This window comes from Malus sylvestris, chromosome 5 (assembly GCF_916048215.2).
Source record: "Malus sylvestris chromosome 5, drMalSylv7.2, whole genome shotgun sequence".
NCBI classification, from domain to species: domain Eukaryota; kingdom Viridiplantae; phylum Streptophyta; class Magnoliopsida; order Rosales; family Rosaceae; genus Malus; species Malus sylvestris.
In genome coordinates this window covers 39,597,876-39,623,514 of record NC_062264.1, presented here as the reverse complement: position 1 = coordinate 39,623,514, position 25,639 = coordinate 39,597,876, and the positions used below count along the sequence as shown (strand labels likewise).

The window sequence follows — 25,639 nt, the reverse complement described above, 5'->3', positions numbered from 1 at the left end:
AAGAATTAAGCATGCCACAAGAAGAGCCAAAAGAGATTTATGTCGACAACAAGTCTGCAATAGCTCTAGCAAATAATCTAGTATTTCATGACAGGAGCAAACACATGGATACTCGCTATCATTACATAAGAGAATGTATTGCAAGAAAGGATGTGCAAGTGGAATACGTGAAGTCACAAGACCAAGTCGCCGACATATTCACCAAACCACTCAGGCAAGAAGACTTTGTTAGATTGAGGAACACAATCGGCGTCACAAGACAAGATTAAGGGGGGATGTTGAATTGTAATCTTGTCTTGACCCAAAGATAATGGATCCAGCCCATGCACAAACAAAGATCTATGCACATGCTAGAGAATTCTAGCAAAAGTTGGTGGAAGAGTCTAGAAGAATGGTGAGGATTCCACCAACATACAAGATTAGTGTAGACAATTCTAGCTTAGGAAGGTAGTGGAATTATCTAGATATCTCTAGCATGATGCTTCCATGCTTCTCCAAGGTTCCATCCATGCCTATAAAAGGAGAAGGCATCCACACCATTTGTAACAACCAAGAGAGCAAGTAGTGAGAAGTGAGAGTGACAAGTGAGAAGTGAGAAGAAGCAACAAAACTTCTAAGAGTGTTTGAGTGTTTCCTCTTATACTAAGTTTGTGAGTGAATAAAAATCTTGTGTAATACTTTGAGTATTCTTTCTTTCTCTTGCCTATCAATTCCACTGCATTACATTCTTCTTTGTGAGATAAACATCTCCAAAGTAGTGAAGTCTTTTTATGCCCCAACACATACTAATATCACAATGAGATTAGATAAAGAACAATATATATAGTATATATATAAAAGAATAGGCACCCTCTTCAGCTGAAAAGGGACTTTTGGTAATGGCTTGAAGTTTCATTAATCTCTTGTGGTTGTGAAGATTTTAATTTACGTCTTTTCCTTGGTATTCTGCATACTATTCCTCTGATTGTAGTTGATTCAAGGAGAGAGGTTGATGAAGTAAAAGAATTAATAATCATTGTAAAGGAGTATGTTCTGGGTTTGAAGATGGAGATTAAGAGGAGGGAACTTAAAGGCGATCCGGTTCGCCAACAGGAGCTAGCAGCTTACTTCACCCACCGTAACCTTCAGATCCCTCACTTGAGGCTAGCATTACTAAATGCCATGAGTGTTTGCTATAAGGCTGGTAATCTCAACACGGCAGCTAACTTTGCCAGGTGACTTTTGGAGACCAACCCCAGCGTTGAAAACCATGCAAAGACAGCAAGACAAATCCTGCAAGCTGCAGAATAGAACATGACTGATGCAACCCAGCTAAACTATGCCTTCAGAAACCCATTTGTGGTTTGAGGGGGAACATACGTGCCTATTTACTGTGGACAGAAGGATGTGTCATGCCCGTACTGCAGCTTTCGGTTTGTTCCGGACCATGAAGGGAAGATCTGTTCTGTTTGTGATCTTGCAGTGGTTGGATAAGATGATCTCCTGTTTCAACCTTCACATATGACAACGGTTATGTTTAACTCCCTCGTCTCCTTGAGCAATGTTTATCTTTTAAAGAACGCAATTTGATTAGGTTGTGCTTCTCTTGTATTTCTATTTCAAATTTTATTGCAAGGTTCGTGATCATGATTTTCGCTGTAATGAACAGGTTGAGCATTTTGGTCTCGGTGATTCTTGTGACTTCTGAGAATAAACAAATTAGATTGAGTTGTCCAAATTACTTGCTTTTCCTGAGACTTGTAGCTTTGAAATTCCATATATTATAGACACCATTTTCGTGTTAGAACTCGTTTGTGAATTCCACCGGAGAAATGTCAATCTGCCGGGGATTTTGAATATGTTGTGCTTGAAATGTATTTCATTTCTTGTGTGCCTGAGTAGCTTTCTGTTAATTATATTCGAAGATGTACACTATTGAGAAACGATGGATTATCGGCCATCACCCTGTCGCATTAACATTTCGATTTGCATGCCTTCGTACACACTAGTTGCACCAATGGTTATGCTAGTACTGGAACAACTATCACCTCTAGCATAAGCCATTGAAGGCGGCCCGAGCAAGTATTCAGTGTCCTCTGGACTGAAATCAGCAGTTCTCCGTGGATGCTTCGCCAGAGTCTGTATCCTTCTAGCTCCATTGCTACCTTTTTCATGCTAGGCCTTTCCTCCCTTTTCACCCTCAAGCATCTACTTGCAAGATTAGCCACTCTTTTCAGTGTCTCAAGATTTCTGTCGGTGACTATGTCGTCATCGAGAATTTGAGTCAAGCGACCCTGTTCCACGGAACAAACGAAGAAGTTTGCCAGGTTTCTCTCTTCTTCAGGCCTAGTAAATGACAGTGCCACTTTTCTTGTTAGCAGCTCCACAAGAACAACTCCGAAACTGTAGACGTCACTCTTTTCTGTCAGCTGGTTTGAATGGAAGTATTCAGGGTCCAAGTACCCTAGCGTCCCTTGCACTAGAGTTGTGATTTGAGCTTGATCTAGAGGAATCAATCGCGAAGCTCCGAAGTCCGACACTTTTGCTGTGTAATTTTCGTCTAATAATATATTTGTTGTTTTCACATCTCGGTGTATGATTGGCATGGAAGTGGAGGAGTGCAAGTACGCTAGTGCTCCGGCAGTTTCAGCTGCGATCTTCAGTCGTAACTCCCACGAAAGCGACGATTCTTTGCTCTTTACGTTATGAAGATGATAAAAAAGAGTTCCCCTGGTGATGAACTCGTAAACTAGTAAAGGCACTTGTGTCTCCAAACAGCAACCCAGTAGCTTCACCACATTTCTGTGGTTGACTTGAGAAAGAACAATAACTTCGTTTATAAACTGCTCACTTTGGATTGAAGCTCCGATTTTCGACTTTTTTATGGCAACCACTTCATTATCTGGTAGTATTCCTTTGTAAACTGTACCGTAGCCTCCTTCGCCGAGGACTCTACTGTCATCGTAGTAGCCTGTAGCCTTGTCAAGTTCTTCTGCTGTAAAGATTTTTGTTGTCTCCACCAATCCTCCTTGGCGACTCGCGGGTCGTTGTTGTAACAACATGCCACCATTCTCTTTGAAATACTTTTCTCTGAGTTTGATGTAGTTGTTTTTCTTCATTCCCCAGTAGGTCCATGAACCTCCCACCAGGAAAATCAAGGAGGCTATTGTCACAGCTGCAATTCACCACCAAATTAGACTTCAATTTATTACGATCTACATGATAATATAGCAATAGCATGCATTTAATCCGAATTTTTTTGTGCAGGACATCCGTTTATAGATTAAAGAATCAATACACATCCATATTGTGTTGCCTACGGTAATGGAATCGACATTTTATTGCTGACATAGTGACACAGTTTGATCGACGCCCGTTACATAGTCTACCAATGCAAATACTTACCCAATGAAATAATAAGCAAGCGAATGCTTTTGGAAAGATTGCTTCCATTGTCTTTGCTGCAACCAGTTCCAGTTCCAGTTTTCATTCCGTCGCCTTTGAACCCTTTTGGACAGACACAAGAATAATTTCCAGGTAAATTTATACACGCTCCTGCGCTGCAACGGTTTGAAATCTCACACTCGTCGATATCTGAAAAGAGTACAGATTACTCACTAACACATAATTAAGGCACATAGTTATAAATTAGGTGTATCTAAAAGATGATCAGTACCATGACAACCCTCTGGGAGGTACGGATTTCCTTCGTAACCTGGCAAGCACTGACAAAAGTAGCCGGACAGATTGACGGGGCTGACACAAGTGCTATTTCCCTTGCATGCATAGTCCTCCCTCTTTTGAGCTGCATCACATTCTTCATCCCCAATTGCCCAATTGAGAACCATCGGAAGCCGGCTTGTGTTTTCGAGCTCTTGGAAACTTCTATTAGAAAATGTGAACTGGCCTTCTTCCACAATGAAGGAATAGCTACATGGATTAAAGTCCCATATAAGCGTATGATTGGAGTAGCTACTCATCATCACGGTACGAACTTGAAGCCCACTTGGGATTGAAGTCTGGCAGCACCCAATGCCGGAGCAAGACTCACGAATGCTCCCTAAGCTCTCGCAGAAGGTCATGCAACCGTTACGTACTTTTCGCTCCCACGCACTCCTTCAAAGATCGCGTAAGTGTCACAACCAACAGCAATGAACTTGTTTTTCGTGCCGGAAATCGTGTAAGGAGGGAAGAGCTTTAGCCTTGGGGTGTTGCTTTTTTTGGTATCTGATAAACCCCCTCGACGTAACAATCTCTTGCTACAAACTGCATTATTTGTAGCTCGCCGTCAAGGGATATGTTGGAGACCGGGATTGCAGTTCCTGTCAAAAATGCTGTGGGGGGTTGTGAGGTTTCGTTGCAAACGATGAGGAATTCATCACTGAGCTGGCAGCCATCGGATATCCCAAAAGGGTATGGGATTGACAAATTCCCGCATTTGTTTGGGCAGCCAGGCAAAGCTTGCGCTGCTGCTACCGCAGCTAAAAATACAAACAATCCCACGAAGGAGACCAGTTGGATAAGAATCCCAGGTACCATGGCAATCATGCCAACATCTCCCTTCTCGGGACTAATTTGTACGCTCTAATATTCCAGTCCGGGTTGAAGTTGTCTTAGCCGGCTCTAATTCTTGTCTGCAGGTTTACATTCCAAGCAAGGTGATGACAGATAAGGACCATATAGTCCTCTGATTATAAACCAAAAGAATGATGACAAATAATTATGTGACAAAGTCGAGACAAATAATAGACCAATAATCAGTAGGTTTCATTTATATAAGAGAGTTAAAAATGAAGAAACCAAACAGACGGGGAAAAGGAGTTTTTATTTCTACTTGGAATCTTCGCCATTGGATTATTGACAGTTAAATTCTTGGGTTCACATCCAACTCTCCATTGCTATATCTGAGCTTTGTAAAATTTTTGGATAAAAAACTCTTTACAAACATCTCGGAACTTCATTTCATAGTGTAAAAACACTTAAAAAGACATTTGAAGAATTTTTTTTTTGGTATCAAACTGTTATTGCGCAGCTTGCACTTGCCTATTATTCAAGGTTCTAAAAAACGCTAGGCGCTAGCGCCTAGCGCCTAGGCGGACGCCTAGGCGGTCCGCCTAGGTGGTCAAGGCGGATTTAAGTATATGTGTAAAATTTTAGAACTTTTTATGTTAATTTTGTAACATTTAGTCATCCCATTTATTTTAATCATTTGTTGGGCCTTTGTTTTTCATTGAAAATGAACTGGGCCTTTGTTTTTCATTATAAACAAATTCGGCCATGTTTTAAAGGAATGCAATTCCTAGCCAAAAAAACCCTAGCTCTAATTTTCTAAAGCACAGCCGCCCCATTTCTCTACAGATACATCTACCTTTCTCTCTCTCTCTCTCTCTCTCCCCACCAAGCCAAGCCGTCCCTCTTCTTTCTTCTTTACCAAACCCTAACTCTAATTACCTAAGCAGCCGCCCCATTTCTCTGCAATTGCATATCCCTCCCTCCCTCCCTCCCTCCCTCCCCAGCCAAGCTGTCCCTATAGAAACCCGTCTTGTCCCTCTTCTTTCTTTCTTTGCAATTGTAGATCGAAACCCGTCCTGTCCCTCTTCTTTCTTTCTCTGCAATTATAGATCGAAACCCGTTGGGATGGTCGCCTAATCGTCCAACCTCATTACCACAGCGGAAGAACGACGTTATAATCAACTTACCATCAAAGCCGCCTAGCGGTTGCCGAGGCCGCCTAGCCCCCTTCATGAAAAATAATTAAAATATATATATATATATATATATATTAATTATATTCACATATAGGCCTTGTTTGGCACACCCTATAGAGCATCGGATATGACTAATTATACGAAGCCGGTTGTCAGTCTGCCTATTTAGTCGGGTATACACCTGCTTAATAAACCCTTCCAAAATGAATGGATTATTAGTCTGGCTCACTTCCCTCTCTCTCGCACTTCGTTTCCACGACATCTCCTCTCGCCGTCGTCCCTCTCGCTAACGTCGTTCTCCCCGTCGTCATTCTTGCCGGCACTGTCAACGCCTACGGCCTCCATGTCTTCCTCTGCTACAAGATCCCCGAGGTCTGGCCATCACGCGTCGAAGGCTCTGGGCTTCTTCTACAACTGGATCTTGCAAACAGTCGGGGAAGAAGAAGAAAGGAGAGAGAGGGAGGGAGTTTGGGGGGTGCGGCAGAGAGATCTGGGCAAGAAACTGTAAAGCTTGCAATCTGGGCTTTGCTTGAGGTTGTCGAGAGTGGAGGAAAACACATAGAAGTTGCTGTGATGACAAAGGATCATGGTCTGAAGCAACTTGAAGAAGCTGAAATTGATGCCATTGTTGTTGACATAGAAGCAGAGAAAGCATCTGCTATGGCCGCTAAGAATGGACCACCCAGGGAGACATGATAATACTTTATGGTTAAAACTAATCTCTACAGTTTATCTTAAAATAATAATACTTTAAATTCCTCCTATCCGGTATAGTACCAAACACAATATAAATAATACGGTCATTAGTCCGATACTGCACCAAACACCCGACTAATTTAGTCAGTACTATCCGGTGACTATTTATCCTATCTGACAGAAATAGTCAGTACAGTCCGAGTTGCCAAACAATGTAACAACCCGTCTCGGGATTTAATATACATAAATGGTATTTTTGTATTTTCATCAAGTTTGGGAGTTTATCTTCCTTTTAAAATTTGTTTTTGGTCTTAAATGGTGAGCGGACCCACCCCCCTGATTTTGTCCCCGAGCCCTCTTCTCTCTTTCTTCCTCTCCTTCTTCCTTTTCCCGTTTACTTCTATTCCTCTCTTACCTATGACCCTATTCCTCTCTTCTCTATGACCACACTCACACCCAGCTGCACTCCCTGCTCGAGGAAGACACAATCACCATCTAAACCTCGTTCCTTTCCTCTTCCTCTTGCCTCTGCGCAACTCGGCGAAACCAAGAAAATAACCTCCGGCGAGTCCGACGGCTTTCGAGGTCATTTCCGGCCAAACCACAGCGAGTTGGCCGGCGTGAAAGGTAGGGGTGGTTCGGTATGGGATCCCATACCGAAACTCTTGTCCCGATTCCCATACCGAAATTTTCGGGAATCCCAATTTCAATACCGATCCCAAACCAAATTTTCAGGAATCCCAATTTTCGGGAATCCTGAAATAATTTCGGGATTTCGGGACAAATCGGGAATCCCAAAATAATTTTGGGCTTTTGGACAAAAAAAGCTAATATTGGTCCAATTGGACAAAAACCTAATATTGGGCCGTGCCCACTGAATGTAACAGCCCCATATGGGCTTAACTTGATTCAATCAAATAAGAAGACATGACCTTCATATCGAAAGCCAAAACTAAATAGCACGAATTTTGTCAAGAAGACATGACCTGCAGTTTCTGCGACTCAAGTTCCACTCCTTTTGCTTATCTACTTACAGTCAAAACTAAATAGCACGAATTTTGTCAAGATATAACCTTCATATCGAAAGCCAAAAGTTCCATAAATTCACCCCCACCCGAATTTCACCAAATGAAAGAAGACATTCGAGAAAATATATAACATGTTTTAAAACAAAGTTCACACTCTACATATCAAATTAAATGCGAAAACATGCCCCGAACTACAAGTAGATTATACACATCAAATTCATAAGACTGGACTGATAAAGAGAAAAGGCATCGCATTATTATAAGAACAAGAATTCCCAGTGCCTAATAACAAAAAATGCTAAATTGAAACCAGAAATAAGAAAACCAACCACTTACCGGGGGTTGAGCAGTCCGCTAGGCCGCCTCGATGTTCCCAGTAAGCTGCGAGAGCTGCGAAAGCGCTGCCACGGCCGCTGCATTCAACCCACCATAGCCCGAGCTCGAATCCACCTGCTGCTTCTGATCCTCCGCAACCCCATGTGGGTAATACGCATTCTGCAAATGGGTCGGGTCAGGATCCGCCGTTTGTGGCTGTTGGGGCGGAAGTGGGACCCCGGGAGGATGAATCGAAATGGGTTCTTGATGGTATTAGTGGTGGTGGGCGGTGGCGTAATCCTGGGTGGTGGTGGTGGGATTGTAGTATTGTTGGTATTGTTGTTGGTGGTCGGATTGTTGGGGGTGATTGTAGGGATAATAGGCCTGGTAGGAATAGGATTGGTCGTAGGATTGGATTCTTGAGGGATCGAATGAACGGAGGAACTTAAATGTGATCTGACCTAAAAACTAATCAACGACATAGATTAAATCCAAAACAATCAACGGTTGAAATAATTCTCTTATAATCAAAAAATTATATATATATATATATATTTTTTTTTCGGTTCGGTATGGGAATACCGAAAAAATGAAATGCAATACCGAATCCCATACCGAAACTTTCGGTTTGGTTTGGGATTACGTCCCGAAAATTTCGGGAATTTTGGTTTGGGATCGGGATTTTTTTGGTTTGGTTTGGGATTTTTGGGATTTTTTTCCAGCCCTAGTGAAAGGTATCAATCTCTTCGTCTCGTCGAGTACTATAACTTTCATTTTTGTTTTACTCAATTTAATGGCGTATTGAAGAAGTTATACTCATTTGAATTTTACCCAGTTTCCGGCGACCTCCGAGGCTTTCGAGGAATTTTTCGGCCAAAAAACGGCGAGTTAGACGTCGTGTGAGGTACCATTCTCTTCGTCTCTTCAAGGAATACAACTTTTTTTTTTTTGTCTCGCTTGATTTCGTTGAGTAGTAACAAAGTTATGACCGTTTAAAGTGGGGTGGTTTTCCGGCCGAATTTCCGGCCTTCTTCTTCCTTGGCAACAGGCCACCCGGCCTTTCCCTCTCCCTCGGGCCTTAGGCCCGTGTTGTCTTAAGCCTAAAACCCTAGCCCCTTTAGTTTTTAAGTTTTGTTTATTGGTTTTAAAACCCAAAAAGGGCTCGGGCCTTATATAAATGGCCTTGGACCGGTTTTGATTTAAAGGGGCTTAAAGCCCTGCCCTTGTGAGGCCTTAGGGCCTTGTGCCCGTGTGTGTGTGTGGGTATGCTTAGGCATGTGTGTGTGTGTGTTTATGCATGCACATGCATGCCGTGCATGTGTGTGTGTGCTTTTAGTGTGTGTGTTTGGGCTAAAGCCCAAACCCCAATTTTTCCATCCTAAACCCTTTTAACCCAAAAACCCTAGGTTTCTAAAATCTATTAGGGCCTAACCCATCCAACCCAATTCCCTTATTTTATTTAGTTCAAAACCCAATAGGTCCTAACCCTACTTAACCTAAACCTAAACCCTAATCCGGATTTCAAGCCTAAAATCCGTTTGACCTAATTTGATCGTTGACCCTCGGTCAACGTTGACTTTATGGTTGACTTTTCGGGTTTTCGTCCGGGACCCTTCTTAGGGTAATTCGACGTTCTGAATCCATTTCCAATGTCCATTTTCCCAAATTCAATTGCTATTATATAGTTTTAATTATTGTACTCTTTATGTGCTTAGGGGCAATTATTGTGACGTTTCCGTCTTTACTAGTGGCGCAGCTTTTGGCAACTAAGTATTGTGAGTGAACCCCTTCTAAAATTACATGATTTAATAGTAATTGCATAAATGATTAGCATGCCTACGAATTTTATGAATTGATTTATATCAATCCTGTTTACTCAATTTATTGATTTCGTCTCGTGTTTTGGTGAGGAAATAATTGTTAGCTTATATTGAGCTATATTTTAATATATATCATATTTTCTATAAAAACCATGAACTGGTAGACTATCTGATAGATGACGATAGGATGCTAGAACATGTTTTTGAACCCCTCTTTATAGTGTAGACGATGATCGGTAACCTATGCTATGAAGTGGTTATTTAAGAGAGACGTAACTATTTGTGCGTACCTAGTGGGCACTATGCCGCCTGGGGCGAGGATCTGGTGTTGGCATGTAGGCCGGGAGAAATAATCCCTAGCGAAAGGCTGAGGGACACGGTGACAGACACTGGGCCGGGAGGGAGTTATCTCTGGCTACGGGCACAGAGATTGAGGTGCAGGCATTGGGCCGGGAGTTATATTTATTCAGTGATCTTTCTAGCAGCACACCGCGTTATACGAGACGATTTATGATACGTTTACTGTTTTGATTTCCGCGATGCGTTTCCGCGATATGGCTTTTGAGATATTTGGCATGCTAGGATTTTCATTAAATCCATCACTTATTATGCTAGTAGTTTTCATTATATATAAACTGTGGGGGTTAATATCTTGATAATTGTTTTATTATTATTATATATATGAACTTGGCCCACTCACCTTTGTTTTGCGCCCCCATTCAGGACTTAGAATCAAGGCACCTAATCCCGGCATGAAGACACTTCCGCAGTAGCATCTTCGGATCCTCTCGATGTAGGACCCACTTCCTTATTCATCCAATTTTATCTTAATCCTTTTTAGTGATTAGGTTAGTTGTATGCTCTGAGCACGTTCCTAAAATTATTAATTCTTCGTATTTTAAATTTCTAACCCTTATTTATTTCTTATACTTAGCTTTTGTATCAATTAATGGCTTTCGTCACCCTCGGGTGTCGGCCAGCACGTGTCTATCCTGGTATTCAGGGAATATCAGGGTCGGGGCGTGTCAAACGAGGCCATAGAGAGAGAAGTTGGAAAGGGTGAAAGATGAGAGAGAATTACAAGTGACCTTGTACCACAGTAATAGAGAGAAGCGTTGTTGTTGCTGTTGCACCACAAGGTGGGTTCAAACCCCATCAACTTCTTAATCTAACATTTATTTCCAATTGGGATCGACCAAAATTATTAATTTAACAAATATTAATTATCAATGTTCTACTGTATTTTACATTCCTTACCAACTCAGGATCTTCCAAACTCATTTTTTATTTAGCTTCAGAAAGTATCAAAGTCTAACGTCCAAACATTAAATGCCAATACACAACATTTAACCAGTCAAACAATTGGTATACATCCCCCACCAAATGCTCTGATACACACCCTAAATTCCATGCAAATCCTTTTGAAGAAGAAATTAGTTTTTGATGTTGGGCCACTTCTTACATGCAAGGCTTGTTTGAGATCCCTTTTTTTAAGGTCTTTTATTTTTTTTTATTTTTTTTTATTTTTTTAAGGATCTTCACCACCTAGTGCTCTGATACACATTACACACCCTAACTAAAAACTTTCAAAATGAATGAAGAAGAATGTTATCTTTTATACAGGCCATATTTACTTTTTACTAAATTTAAATTGTATCTAGGAAAATTCAAACTTGAGTGCATAGAGAGAGCACATCCGCTCTAGCCAATGTGACTACACCAACTAACAATGACATCTACTTAATGTTTGTAGGTTCTTCACTATGGCTAGAATGATAAACAATGTTGAGTTGATTATTTCAAGCAATCGTCCATCATCATATGAAATTAACATCTGGATCTGCATGCTGTCATACTCACTAGCTGTACCAGTACTAGGACCACAATCAGCCCTAACATCCACATGATACACATCTGAGTTAGCTGCCCCAAGTAAGTACTCAGTCTCCTTTGGAATAAATTCAGCTTTTCCCCATGCATGCATTTCTGTAATTCTCATTCCTTCCAACTCCATGGCAACTTCTTTCATCTTAGGCCTGTCCTCCCCTTTTAACCTTACACATCTTCTCGCGAGATTGGCCACTGTTTTTAGTGTCTCGATGTTTCTCTCATTGACCATATCATCATCGAGAATTTGATTCAAGCGATCCTCCTCCTTTTAACAAACAAAAAAGCTTGCTAGGTTTCTCTCTTCCTCAGGCCTGTCAAAAGCGAGTGCCACTTTGCTTGTTAGTAGCTCCATCAGGACAACTCCAAAGCTATAGACATCACTCTTTTCTGTTAGTTGATTCGTGAGGAAGTATTCAGGGTCTAAGTATTCGAATGTTCCTTGCACTAAAGTTGCAAGTTGAGCTTGGTCTAGAGGAATCAATTGTGAAGCTCCAAAGTTTGACACTTTTGTAGTGTAATTTACATCTAATAGTATATTTGTCGCTTTCACATATCGATGCATAATTTGCATGAGAGCGGAGGAGTGTAAGTATGCTAGTGCTCCAGCTGTTATCTTCAGTCATAATTCCAATGAAAATGATGATCCTTTGCTCTTTTTACCATGAATGTGCTGAAAGAGAGTGCCATGAGTGACAAACCCGTAAACTAGTAGAGGAACTTCTGACTCTAAACAATAACCCAATAACCTCACTGATAGGATTTTTACCGCTTGCACAAATAGGGATAAAAAACTTAAAAATACTTACAAGAGAACAAGGTAGTTGTAATATAAACGACTCAATTAAGCAAGGTCATTTTTCACAAGAATTGAATGAATAATTTGTATATTTAAAACCAACTCTTAATTAATTATTTAAAATAGAGTTTGGAAAATGTTAATTTTGAGATTTAAAATAATAAAAATGAATTTAAATTAAAAACAATTGAATAAATCAACTAGAAACCAATTTAAAGAGACATTAGGGTTCCGCCGTTACCTTAACAATCCTATATAGTTATTCCAATTACTTATGAATTACCCATCCTTATTTTGAACATTACGTTCCCTGAAATTGGCGCTGGCTTCTTGTGGTTAATAATTGTAATTTCACTTAAGATGAACACCACGTTTTAAGGGTTGCATGGTTCATGAAACTTAATAAGTCTTTCATGTTCATATTTGATCCGAACGTCCGGACGGGTTGTATGTTAGATATACGTTCTATGTTGGAGGTTCCAAGTAGAATATATATTAGGAAAACCTAACCTTCAAAATATGAATGGGTAATTCATGAGTAATTGAAAGAACTACGTATGATTGTTAAGGTTGTCTCTATGGAGGCTCCTTGACTAGCGATTTGTTGCTGTAACAATAAGCCACACCATTTTCTTTGAGTTTGATGAACTTTCTTCTCTGCATCCCCCAATATATCCATGAAAATCCACCTAGTAAAAGCAAGAAGCCTCCAGTGGCACCTGCAAAAAGATGCAAAATAACAAGAAAATCTTATTTATAGTTTGTTTATGCATGTCTATAATATTAGGATGTTAAAGATAACATATATTGCTAAAAAACAAATTATATAGAGCGTATCATCAATGTATTAATCTTGTTTTTGTTGTCTGGCTAGTGTTTTGTTGTTTTGTTTACGACAGTAAGGTGATATATTGGGACAAAAAATGACATACGTGCGTATAATACTAGCTACAATGAAGACTATTTATTCATTTTGTACATGGATCTTTTCTAAGTCATAGATATTAGTCATCCTCTGGGCAAGACAAACCGTCCATATGGTATATGACAAGGCGTGAAATCAATTTTGATATCATCTCAATAAGAAAATGTACATAACGATCTATACATTATCGACAATATCTATTGAAAAATTCGTGTTGCAGAGAGGAATTCTAATATAAGTGGGTCGAGCAAATAAAATTTGAGGTCAATTGTTCAAAAGAAAATAATAGGTTTATGATTTTAGGCTACGACATATGTAAATAAACAAGCATGCCTAAAGAAAAATAAGAGGTTTGTAGTTTAATTGGTTAAGAGTATTCACCGTTATTCTTTATTAATGCCCAACTTTGACCTCCCTCCCCCAATATCCCTTGTATAAAAAAGGGAATTGCTATTCACAGACCTATTTTTACTTCTCACGTACCCTTGTTAAATTTTGTTCATTGATCTTTTTCAAATCATTCGATCCGACACCTGGAAATTAAAAGGGATATGTGAGAAGTAAAAACGAGTATGTGGATAGCACTACCCAAAAAAATCACAAAAAACGTAAAATAAAACTAACATATGGGTCGAATTTGGTTTAGAAACGATTGAGTTACCAAGCTTTGAAAATTGCCAAAACTTCCGGCCAAGAACTCTGGGACACTTAACGAAGTTTTTAATAGAAGGACCAAAATGATGGATGGTGGACAATCTCAGGGACCACTTTTATTGATTTGGAATCTCAGGGACCAAAGTGATGAGTTATGCAAATCTCAGGGACCATTTTGAAGATTTACCCTACTATGTTTTGATAAACACAAAATTGTTCATCATAATAATCAAATGGTCAAATGGTGTCTAGATTTATTCGCCTTGCATGCAAAAGTGCACACGATAATAATCAAATGGTGTCTAGATTTATTTACCTTCGCAACCACCTAGGAGGTATGGGTTCCCTACGAAACCTGGCAGGCACCATCATGTGTAACCTGAAGACCGATCATGGCAGGAGTATTTGCCTTGCATGCAAAAGTGCTCTCGTTATTAGCTGCTATATCACATTACTCATCCCCAATTTCCCAATCAAGAATCGCCGAAAGTCGGGTTGTGTCGTTTAGTTCTTGAAAACTTGTACTGTTGAAGTTGAACTCACCTTCTTGCACAAGCAAGGCGTAGCTGCATGGGTTGAAGTCCCACACATCCGTATGATTGTTAAAGGTTCTCAAATTTAGAGTCTGATTTTTCAGCCCACTAGGGATTTTAGTTTGGCTACATCCAACGCCAGAGGAAGTGTCTAGCTGATCGATAGCGTTGTCAAGATTGTCACATATGGACATGCACCCGGTTGTGTACTTTTGTTCACACGGTGACCGATAAAAAAAGCACATGTGTCGCATCCAACTACGACGAACCTGTTTTTAATTTCGGTGATAAGACAAAAGCTGAGTATCAAGCACACTGTGTATCGAAGAATTGTCACAGAAGCTGAGTATCGAGCTCATCCATAGAAGTTGAGTATTGAGCTCTTGCTATCACAGCTGCTTAAATAGCCTGGATAAGATAGTTATTTTGTGATTTACACATTCCCCTTTATCAAGCACCAATGAATCACTGTGATAACATCTCAGCCATAACTCTATCAACCAATCCTGTGTTTCATGCCAAGTCCAAACCCATCGAGATCGACTATCACTTAATTTGTGAAAGAGTTACACAAGGAGATCTTCAATAGCAACATGTTTTAAGAAATGTCATGGATCCTCATTCAGAAATTGTGGCATGTTTGGGTATATTTGTTGCACTGTTTAGAAGTAGTGAGCTCAATCAACAGTTACCCATAAAATTTGAAAATCTCATGCGCGGGAACCAATTAAATTTTGACATTCAGCTTAGAAGTGTAATTGTTCTAAAACAAGAACATTGAACTAAACCTTACAAGTTTGTGTGTGTTTTTTTTTTATCTTAAAGTTCTACTAGTGTCATAAAGTTGTTTGGATAAGAAGCTAAACTGGTTAAGCTTAAGCTGCCTGTAGCAGATATATTGTTGGCCGATATCCAGTTGATCATTTTAACATTGTTAAAACCTTAAATGCCAACAAACTAACGAGGACACTGATTTGCGGGTTTTCCAAGATCGTAGCAGATGACCACATATTTACATTTTGATAGTTTTAGATGGACAGGTTTGTCTCCACTGATGTAGCAAAGTTACATGTTAAAAAGGCAATGCTAAGATTTTCTATTTTGAAATGTTTGCAACCAATTTATGTGCTCATGTATAGACTAGTTAGCCCATTATTGTAATAGACAAGTTCTGACGGTTGCTATGTTAGCGTATATTTGAAGCTTTCACATATCTACCTGTTACAAAAGATCAATCCGTACCTTGAATTTCTGATACGAGTATGTGTTCATGATCATTCTTTTATGAATTAGAGTGATGTGTTTACCGCATTTGTTTACAAAATCGCTAATCGCTTGGTCAACAAAGAATTAGTTTTCAAAGAACCATTGTCATTTGATGAATGAAGAAAAAAGATTGTGCGTTATAATCACATCACATTTACAAAATAGTTAGATGAAGAACTATATAGTAAATATTTACATAATGGTAATGTCGTGAAGATCATTATCTCTTGTGTTTCGGAAGACTTATTCTAATATAAGACAAGCTACGCGCCTGTTCTCCCCCTCACAATCATTGTATATGAGTTCGATGATGAAGCATGCATCGTCACCCCATGCAACGATACGCTTGGTCGAGATCCATGGGCAGATATCATTACTTGGTTACCAACAATAACCTAGTTCTTGTCTAGAGTTATATCTCTTCTGGCGACCTAGTTACCTGAATACGAGATCGAGTTGACATATAAACTTGGTTAATAACAATCAACTAGTTCTTAGTCTAGAGTCATTGCTATTCCAAATATATCGCCAGTTCAGAAACAACGAAACTTAATAGCTTTTCGCTACACGTGTTGTATTGAATTCAATACTTGCCAGATTCATGTAACAGTCATTGATGCGGATAATTAAAAAGAAAGTTGAACTTGATTATATTTAGAAACAATTATCAATTAATTAGTTATGAATAAGGGGATTTTTGCGGTTACATCATACTAATCTCACAATGAGTTTAGATAAAGAACAATATATATAGTATATATATAAAATAATGGGCATCATCTTCAGCTGAAAAAGGGTAGACTTTTGGTAATGGCTTGAAGTTTCATCAATCACTTGTGGTTGCGAAGATTTATTTTAATTTACGACCACTTCGGCACCTCTCCTCCGGCTCACAACCTCTGCGATAACGACGAGATGGCGGCGGCAGGCAACGTTAGTCCTTACAATGAATGGGCTGGTCGTGCCTCATGACTGGATAACCAATGGATTTTGCACTCGCTGTTTCGATGCAAACCGAGCACACCAAGACAACAATGATGCAAAGTGTAAACATATTGGACATGGCCATATTTTCAGAACAAATTTTAAATGGTTCAACTTGGTCTCTATAGAGGCTAGTCAAATAATGAGGATTGTGGGAGATCGGATGGGATTTAGAAGAGGTGATGATGTCAGGGATTTGAGAAATTCCCTATTTATTGTGATGGCATTTGGCAATTTTAGGCAATATTTGTTGCAATTTTGTTTATTCATTGTTGGTATAATGTCATTGTGACATCTTGTTTTATAACTCAAAATTTCTATATATGGTTTTCAACAACATGATCGCTCTGGATTGAAGGGTTAAGCTAGAAATGTGTTTGGACTTTGAACCGAGGTCTTGGTTTTGTAAAAAATATAGAGTTGTCGAAATGCTTTCTTTTTAATTTTTTTCAAGAAATTTAAAACAAAAATGAACAAACGGGCAACCAAAGTGAAATTTAGGGATAGTAAGAAGATATTAAAGAAACAACGTTTCCATGTCACTACATTAATTACCAACTGTCCAGATCTTTGCAGCTGCAAACTTAAAGTCATAGTACACCAGAGTATATCTTATGATGTTTATCTTCTACCACAGAATTTCATTACTTCGTAGCTTGATCATACAAAATATTTAAGGCAGTATTAGTGAAGCATAATTGAAGGTTAGGAAAATCTATTTTGTTCAATGCTTTCTCCGTTTCCACATTCCTTCCATTTCTGAAAAGAGACATACACACATCATCAGGAGGATGAAACAAGAAACACGAAAATTGGTAACATGTTTAAGAAATGCCATGGATCCTCTTTAAGACAATGTGGTATGTATGGGTATATTTGTTGTACTGTATAGAAGTAGTGAGCTCAATCAACAGTTACCTCTAAAATTTGAAAATCTCAAGCGCGGGAACGAGTTAAATTTTGACCTTCGGCTCAGAAGTGTAATTGTTCTAAAAAAGGAACATTGAACTAAACCTTACAAGTTTGTGTGTTTTTTTTTTCGTAAAGTTCTACGAGTGTCATAAAGTTGTTTGGATAAGCAGCTAAACCGATTAAGCTTAAGTTGCCTGTAGCAAATATATTGTTGGCCGATATCCAGCTGATCATTTCAGCATTGTTAAAACCTTAAATGGCGACAAACTAACGAGGACACTGATTTGTGTGTTTTCCAAGATCTTAGCAGATGACCACATATTTACAATCTAATAGTTTCAGATAAAGAGGTTTGTCTCCACTGATGTAGCAAAGTTACATGTTAAAAAGGCAATTTTAAGATTTTCTATTTTGAAATGTTTGCAACGAATTTCTGTGCTCATGTATAGACTAGTTAGCCCGTTATTGTAATAGACAAGTTCTGATGGTAGCTATGTTAGCGTATATTTGTAGCTTTCACATATCTACCAGTTACAAAAGATCAATCCGTCCCTAGAATTTTTGGAACGAGTATGTGTTCCTGATCATTTTTTTTACGAATAAGAGTGATGTGTTTACCGAATTTGTTTACAAATCGCTAACCGCTTGGTCAACAAAGAATTAGTTTTCAAAGAACTATCGTCATTTGACGAATGAAGCAAAAAGATTGTGCGTTATAATCACATTACATTCACAAAATAGTTAGATGAAGAACTATATAGTAAGTATGTACATAATGGTAAAGTCTTGAAGATCATTATCTCTTGTGTTTCGGAAGATTTATTCTAATTTTGGACAAGGTACGCGCCTGTTCTCCCCCTCACAGACATTGTATATGAGTTCGATGATGAAGCATGCATCATCACTCCATGCAACGATGCCTGGTCGAGCTTCATGGGCATATATCATTAGTTGGTTACCAACAATAACCTAGTTCTTGTCTAGAGTTATATCTCTTCTGGCGACCTAGTTACCTGAATACGAGATCGAGTTGACATATAAACTTGGTTAATAAGAATCAACTAGTTCTTAGTCTAGAGTCATTGCTCTTCCAAATATATCGCCGGTTCGGAAACAACAAAACTCAATAGCTTTTCGCTACACGTGTTGTATTGAATTCAATACTTGCCAGATTTGTGTAACAGTCATTGATGCGGATAATTAAAAAAGAAAGTTGAACTTGATTGTATTTAGAAACAATTATCAATTAATTAGTTATGAATAAGGGGATTTTCACGGTTACATCGTACTAATCTCACAATAAGTTTAGATAAAGAACAATATATATATATATATATAGTATATCTATAAAAGAATACGCACCATCTTCAGCTGAAAAGGGTAGACTTTTGGTAATGGCTTGAAATTTCATCAATCTATTGTGGTTGTGAAGATTTATTTTAATTTACGACCACCTCGGCACCTTTCCTTAAGCTCACAACCTCTGCGATAACGAAGAGATGGCGGCGGCAGGCAACGTGAGTCCCTACAATGAATGGGCTAGTCGTGCCTCATGACTGGATAACCAATGGATTTTGCACTCGCAATTTCGATGCAAACTGAGCTCACCAAGACAGCAAGAATGCAAAGTGTAAACGTCTTGGACATGGCCATTTCTTCAAAACAAATTTTAAATGGTTCAACTTGGTCTCTATAGAGACTAGTCAAATAATGAGGATTGTGGGAGATCGGATGGGATTTAGAAGAGGTGATGATGTCATGGATTTGGGAAATTCCCTATTTATTGTGATGGCAATTGGCAATTTTAGGCAATATTTGTTGCAATTTTGTTTATTCATTGTCGGTATAATGTCATTGTGACATCTTGTTTTATAATTCAAAATTTCTATATATGGTTTTCAACAACACGATAGCTCTGGATTGAAGGGTGAAGCTAGAAATTTGTTTGGACTTTGAACCGAGGTCTTGGTTTTGTAAAAAATATACAGTTGTCGAAATGCTTTCTTTTTTAATTTTTTTTAAAGAAATTTAAAACAAAAATGAACAAACGGGCAACCAAAGTGAAATTAAGGGATAGTAAGAAGATATTAAAGAAACAACGTTCCCATGTCACCACATTAATTTCCAACTGTCCATATCTTTGCAGGTGCAAACTTAAGGTCATAGTACACCAGAACATATCTTATGATGTTTATCTTCTACCACAGAATTTCATTACTTCGTAGCTTGATCATACAAAATATTTAAGGTATTATTAGTGAAGCATAATTAAGGGTTAGGAAAATCCACTGTGTTCAATGCTTCCTTCGTCGCCACAGTCCTTCCATTTCTGAAAAGAGATATACACACATCATCAGGTGGATGAAACAAGGAACACGAAAATTGGTAACATGTTTTAGAAATCCCATGGATCCTCATTAAGACAATGTGGTATGTATGGGTAAATTTGTTGCACTGTTTAGAAGTAGTGAGCTCAATCAACAGTTACCTGTAAAATTTGAAAATCTCAAGCGCGAGAACGAGTTAGATTTTGACCTTCAGCTTAGAAGTGTAATTGTTCTAAGACAAGAACATTGAACTAAACCTTACAAGTTTGTGTGTTTTTTTTCCTTAAAGTTCTACTAGTGTCATAAAGTTGTTTGGATAAGCCGCTAAATTGGTTAAGCTTAAGTTTCCTGTAGTAGATATATTGTTGGCCGATATCCAGTTGATCATTTCAGCACTGTTAAAACCTTAAATGGGGACAAAGTAACGAGGACACTGATTTGCGTGTTTTCCAAGATCATAGCAGATGACCACATATTTACATTCTGATAGTTTCAGATAGAGAGGTTTGTCTCCACTGATGTAGCAAGGTTTCATGTTAAAAAGGCAATGTTAAGATTTTCTATTTTGAAATGTTCGCAACTAATTTCTGTGCTCATGTATAGACTAGTTAGCCCGTTATTGTAATAGACAAGTTCTAATGGTAGCTATGTTAGCGTATATTTGTAGGTTTCACATACCTGTTACAAAAGATCAATCTGTCCCTTGAATTTTTTATACGAGTATGTGTTCATGATCATTTTTTTACGAATAAGAGTGATGTGTTTACCGAATTTGTTTACAAAATTGCTAACCGCGTGGTCAACAGAGAATTAGTTTCATCAATCTCTTGTGGTTATGAAGATTTATTTTAATTTACGACCACCTCGGCACCTCTCATCCGGCTCACAACCTTGGGATAACGACGAGATGGCGGTGGCAGGCAACGTGAGTCCCAACAATGAATAGGCTGGCCGTGCCTCATGACTGGATAACCAATGGATTTTGCACTCGCTGTTTCGATGCAAACCGAGCACACCTTGACAGCAACGATGCAAAGTGTAAACGTCTTGGACATGGCCATTTCTTCAGAACAAATTTTAAATTGTTCAACTTGGTCTCTATAGAGACTAGTCAGATAATGAGGATTGTGGGAGATCGGATGGGATTTAGAAGAGGTGATGATGTCATGGATTTGAGAAATTCCCTATTTATTGTGATGGCATTTGGCAATTTTAGGCAATATTTGTTGCAATTTTGTTTATTCATTGTTGGTATAATGTCATTGTGACATCTTGTTTTATAACTCAAAATTTCTATATATGGTTTTCAACATCACAATAGCTCTGGATTGAAGGGTGAAGCTAGAAATTTGTTTAGACTTTGAACCGAGGTCTTGGTTTTGTAAAAAATATACAGTTGTCGAAATGCTTTCTTTTTTTATTTTTTTTAAAGAAATTTAAAACAAAAATGAACAAATGGGCAACCAAAGTGAAATTAAGGGATAGTAAGAACATATTAAAGAAACAACGTTTCCATGTCACTCCATTAATTACCAACGGTCCATATCTTTGCAGCTGCAAACTTAAGGTCATAGTACACCAGAACATATCTTATGATGTTTATCTTCTACCACAGAATTTCATTACTTCGTAGCTTGATCATACAAAATATTTAAGGTAGTATTAGTGAAGCATAATTAAGGGTTAGGAAAATCCACTGTGTTCAATGTTTCCTCCGTCGCCGCAGTCCTTCCATTTCTGAAAAGAGATATATGCACATCATCAGGTGGATGAAACATGGAACACGAAAATTGGTAACATGTTTTAGAAATGCCATGGATCCTCGTTAAGACAATGTGGTATGTATGGGTATATTTGTTGCACTGTTTAGAAGTAGTGAGCTCAATCAATAGTTATCTGTAAAATTTGAAAATCTCAAGCACGGGAACGGGTTAAATTTTGACCTTCAGCTTAGAAGTGTAATTGTTCTAAAACAAGAACATTGAACTAAATCTTACAAGTTTGTGCGTTTTTTTTTCCTTAAAGTTCTACTAGTGTCATAAAGTTGTTTGGATAAGCAGCTAAACTGGTTAATCTTAAGTTGCATGTAGCAGATATATTGTTGGCCGATATCCAGTTGATCATTTCAGCACTGTTAAAACCTTAAATGGCGACAAACTAACGAGGACACTGATTTGCGTGTTTTCCAAGATCGTAGCAGATGACCACATATTTACAATCTGATAGTTTCATATAGAGAGGTTTGTCTCCACTGATGTAGCAAAGTTACATGTTAAAAAGGCAATGTTAAGATTTTCTATTTTGAAATGTTTGCAACCAATTTATGTGCTCATGTATAGACTAGTTAGCCCATTATTGTAATAGACAAGTTCTGATGGTAGCTATGTTAGCGTATATTTCTAGGTTTCACAAACCTGTTACAAAAGATCAATCCGTCCCTTTAATTTTTTATATGAGAATGTGTCCATGATCATTTTTTTTGCGAATAAGAGTGATGTGTTTACCGAATTTGTTTACAAAATTGCTATCGCTTGGTCAACAAAGAATTAGTTTTCAAAGAATTATCGTCATTTGATGAATGAAGAAAAAAGATTGTGCATTATAATCAAATCACATTTACAAAATAAGTTAGATGAAGAACTATATTGTAAATATGTACATAATGGTAAAGTCTTGAAGATCATTATCTCTTGTGTTTCGGAAGACTTATTCTAATTTAAGACAAGGTACATGCCTGTTTTCCCCCTCATAGTCATTGTATATGAGTTCGATGATGAAGCATGCATCGTCACCCCATGCAACAATACGCCTGGTCGAGATTCATGGGCAGATATCATTACTTGGTTACCAACAACAACCTAGTTCTTCTGTAGAGTTATATCTCTTCTGGCGACCTAGTTACTTGAATACGAGATCGAGTTGACATATAAACTTGGTTAATAAGAATCAACTAGTTCTTAGTCTAGAGTCATTGCTCTTCCAAATATATCGCCAGTTCGGAAAGAACGAAACTCAATAGCTTTTCACTACACGTATTGTATTGAATTCAATACTTGGTAGATTCGTGTAACAGTCATTGATGCGGATAATTAAAAAAGAAAGTTGAACTTGATTGTATTTAGAAACAATTATCAATTAATTAGTTATGAACAAGGGGATTTTTACGGTTACATCATACTAATCTCACAATGAGTTTAGATAAAAAAAAAATGTGTATATATATAGAATATATATAAAAGAATGGGCACCATCTTCATCTGAAAAGGGTGGACTTTTGGTAATGGCTTGAAGTTTCATTAATCTCTTGTGGTTGTGAAGATTTATTTTAATTTACGACCACCTCGGCACCTCTCCTCTGGCTCACAACCTCTGCGATAACGACGAGATGGCGGCGGCAGGCAACGTGAGTCCCTACAATGAATGGGTTGGTCGTGCCTTGTGACTGGATAACCAATGGATTTTGCACTCGCTGTTTCGATGCAAACCGAGCACACCAAGACAGCAACGATGCAAAGTGTAAACGTCCAGTACATGGCCATTTCTTCCGAACAAATTTTAAATGGTTCAACTTGGTCTCTATAGAGACTAGTCAAATAATGAGGATTGTGGGAGATCAAATGGGATTTAGAGGAGGTGATGATGTCATGGATTTGAGAAATTCCCTATTTAATGTGATGACATTTGGCAATCTTAGGCAATATTTGTTGAAATTTTGTTTATTATTTGTTGGTATAATGTCTTTGTGACATCTTGTTTTATAACTCAAAATTTCTATATATGGTTTACAACAACACGACAACTTTGGATTGAAGGGTGAAGCAAGAAATTTGTTTGGACTTTGAACCGAGGTCTTGGTTTTGTAAAAAATATACAGTTGTCGAAATGCTTTCTTTTTTAATTTTTTTTAAAGAAATTTAAAACAAAAATGAACAAACGGGCAACCAAAGTGAAATTAAGGGATAGTAAGAAGATATTAAAGAAACAACATTTCCATATCACTACATTAATTACCAACTGTCCATATCTTTGCAGCTGCAAACTTAAGGTCATAGTACACCAGAACATATCTTATGATGTTTATCTTCTACCACAGAATTTCATTACTTCGTAGCTTGATCATACAAAATATTTAAGGTAGTATATATATATATATATATATATATATAATCTCACAATGAGTTTAGATAAAGAACAATATATATATATATATATATAAGAATGGTTCAGCTGAAAAGGGTGGACTTTTGTTAATGGCTTGAAGTTTCATCAATCTCTTGTGGTTGTGAAGATTTATTTTAATTTACGACCACCTCGGCACCTCTCCTCCGGCTTACAACGTCTGCGATAACGACGAGATGGCGGCGGCAGGCAACGTGAGTCCCTACAATGAATGTGCTGGTCGTGCCTCATGATTGGATATCCAATGGGTTTTGCACTCGTTGTTTCGATGCAAACCGAGCACACCAAGACAGCAACGATGCAAAGTGTAAACGTCTTTGACATGGCCATTTCTTCCGAACAAATTTTAAATGGTTCAACTTGGTCTCTATAGAGACTAGTCAGATAATGAGGATTGTGGGAGATCGGATGGGATTTAGATGAGGTGATGATGTCATGGATTTGAGAAATTCCCTATTTATTGTGATGGCATTTGGCAATTTTAGGCAATATTTGTTGCAATTTTGTTTATTCATTGTTGGTATAATGTCATTGTGACATCTTGTTTTATAACTCAAAATTTCTATATATGGTTTTCAACAACATGATAGCTCTGGATTGAGGGATGAATCTAGAAATTTGTTTGGACTTTTAACCAGGTTCTTGGTTTTGTAAAAAATATACAGTTGTCGAAATGCTTTCTTTTTTTTTAATTTTTTTATAAGAAATTTAAAACAAAAATGAACAAACGGGCAACCAAAGTGAAATTAAGGGATAGTAAGAAGATATTAAAGAAACAACTTTCCATGTCACTACATTAATTACCAACTGTCCATATCTTTGCAGTTGCAAACTTAAGGTCATAGTACACCAGAACATATCTTATGATGTTTATCTTCCTCCACAGAATTTCATTACTTCGTAGCTTGATCATACAAAATATTTAAGGTAGTATTAGTGAAGCATAATTAAGGGTTAGGAAAATCCACTGTGTTCAATGCTTCCTCCATCGCCACAGTCCTTCCATTTTTGAAAAGAGATATACACACGTCATCAGGTGGTTGAAACAAGAAACACGCAAATTGGTAACATGTTTTAAGAAATGTCATGGATCCTCATTAAGACAATGTGGTATGTATGCGTATATTTGTTGCACTATTTAGAAGTTGTGAGCTCAATCAACAGTTACCCGTAAAATTTGAAAATCTCAAGCACGGGAACCAGTTAAATTTTGACCTTCAGCTTAGAAGTATAATTGTTCTAAAACAAGAACATTGAACCTTACAAGTTTATGTGTTTTTTTTCCTTAAAGTTCTACTAGTGTCATAAAGTTGTTTGGATAAGTAGCTAAACTGGTTAAGCTTAAGCTGCCTGTAGCAAATATATTGTTAGCCGATATTTAGTTCATTTCAGCACTGTTAAAACCTTAAATGGCGACAAACTAACGAGGATACTGATTTGTGGGTTTTCCAAGATCGTAGCAGAAGACCGCATATTTACATTCTGATAGTTTCAGATGGAAAGGTTTGTCTCAACTGATGTAGCAAAGTTACATGTTAAAAAGGCAATGCTAAGATTTTCTATTTTGAAATGTTTGCAACGAATTTCTGTGCTCATGTATAGACTAGTTAGCCCGTTATTGTAATAG

The 25,639-nt window shown here is 38.0% G+C and overlaps 1 protein-coding gene, 1 long non-coding RNA gene and 3 pseudogenes across 2 annotated transcripts; 2 read left to right on the top strand and 3 right to left on the bottom strand.

Moving 5' to 3' along the window:
• Positions 1-7,840, bottom strand: part of LOC126624717 (putative wall-associated receptor kinase-like 16) — a 46,277-nt pseudogene extending 38,437 nt beyond the window's left edge.
• Positions 1,915-7,860, bottom strand: LOC126624718 (putative wall-associated receptor kinase-like 16; annotated as a pseudogene).
• Positions 5,815-6,383, top strand: LOC126622898 (proteasome subunit alpha type-7-like). The gene is made up of 2 exons (XM_050291582.1): positions 5,815-5,838; positions 5,907-6,383. Exons 1-2 carry the CDS (start codon positions 5,815-5,817, stop codon positions 6,381-6,383), a joined length of 501 nt encoding a protein of 166 aa, XP_050147539.1.
• LOC126624723 (uncharacterized) lies at positions 6,867-10,475 on the top strand. The gene is made up of 4 exons (XR_007624202.1): positions 6,867-7,010; positions 8,562-8,630; positions 9,442-9,501; positions 10,270-10,475. It is a non-coding gene; the product is annotated as an uncharacterized LOC126624723 (long non-coding RNA).
• Positions 10,476-11,269: 794 nt separating this feature from the next.
• LOC126622897 (wall-associated receptor kinase 5-like) lies at positions 11,270-20,894 on the bottom strand (annotated as a pseudogene).
• Positions 20,895-25,639: the final 4,745 nt, after the last annotated feature.

Excerpts from the sequence above, each read along its gene's own strand:
- LOC126622898 (XM_050291582.1), top strand. The coding sequence starts at position 5,815 with ATGACTAATTATACGAAGCCGGTT. Across the intron at positions 5,839-5,906 it reads CTAATTATACGAAGCCGGTT|TCTGGCTCACTTCCCTCTCT; the intron begins GTCAGTCTGCCT and ends ATGGATTATTAG.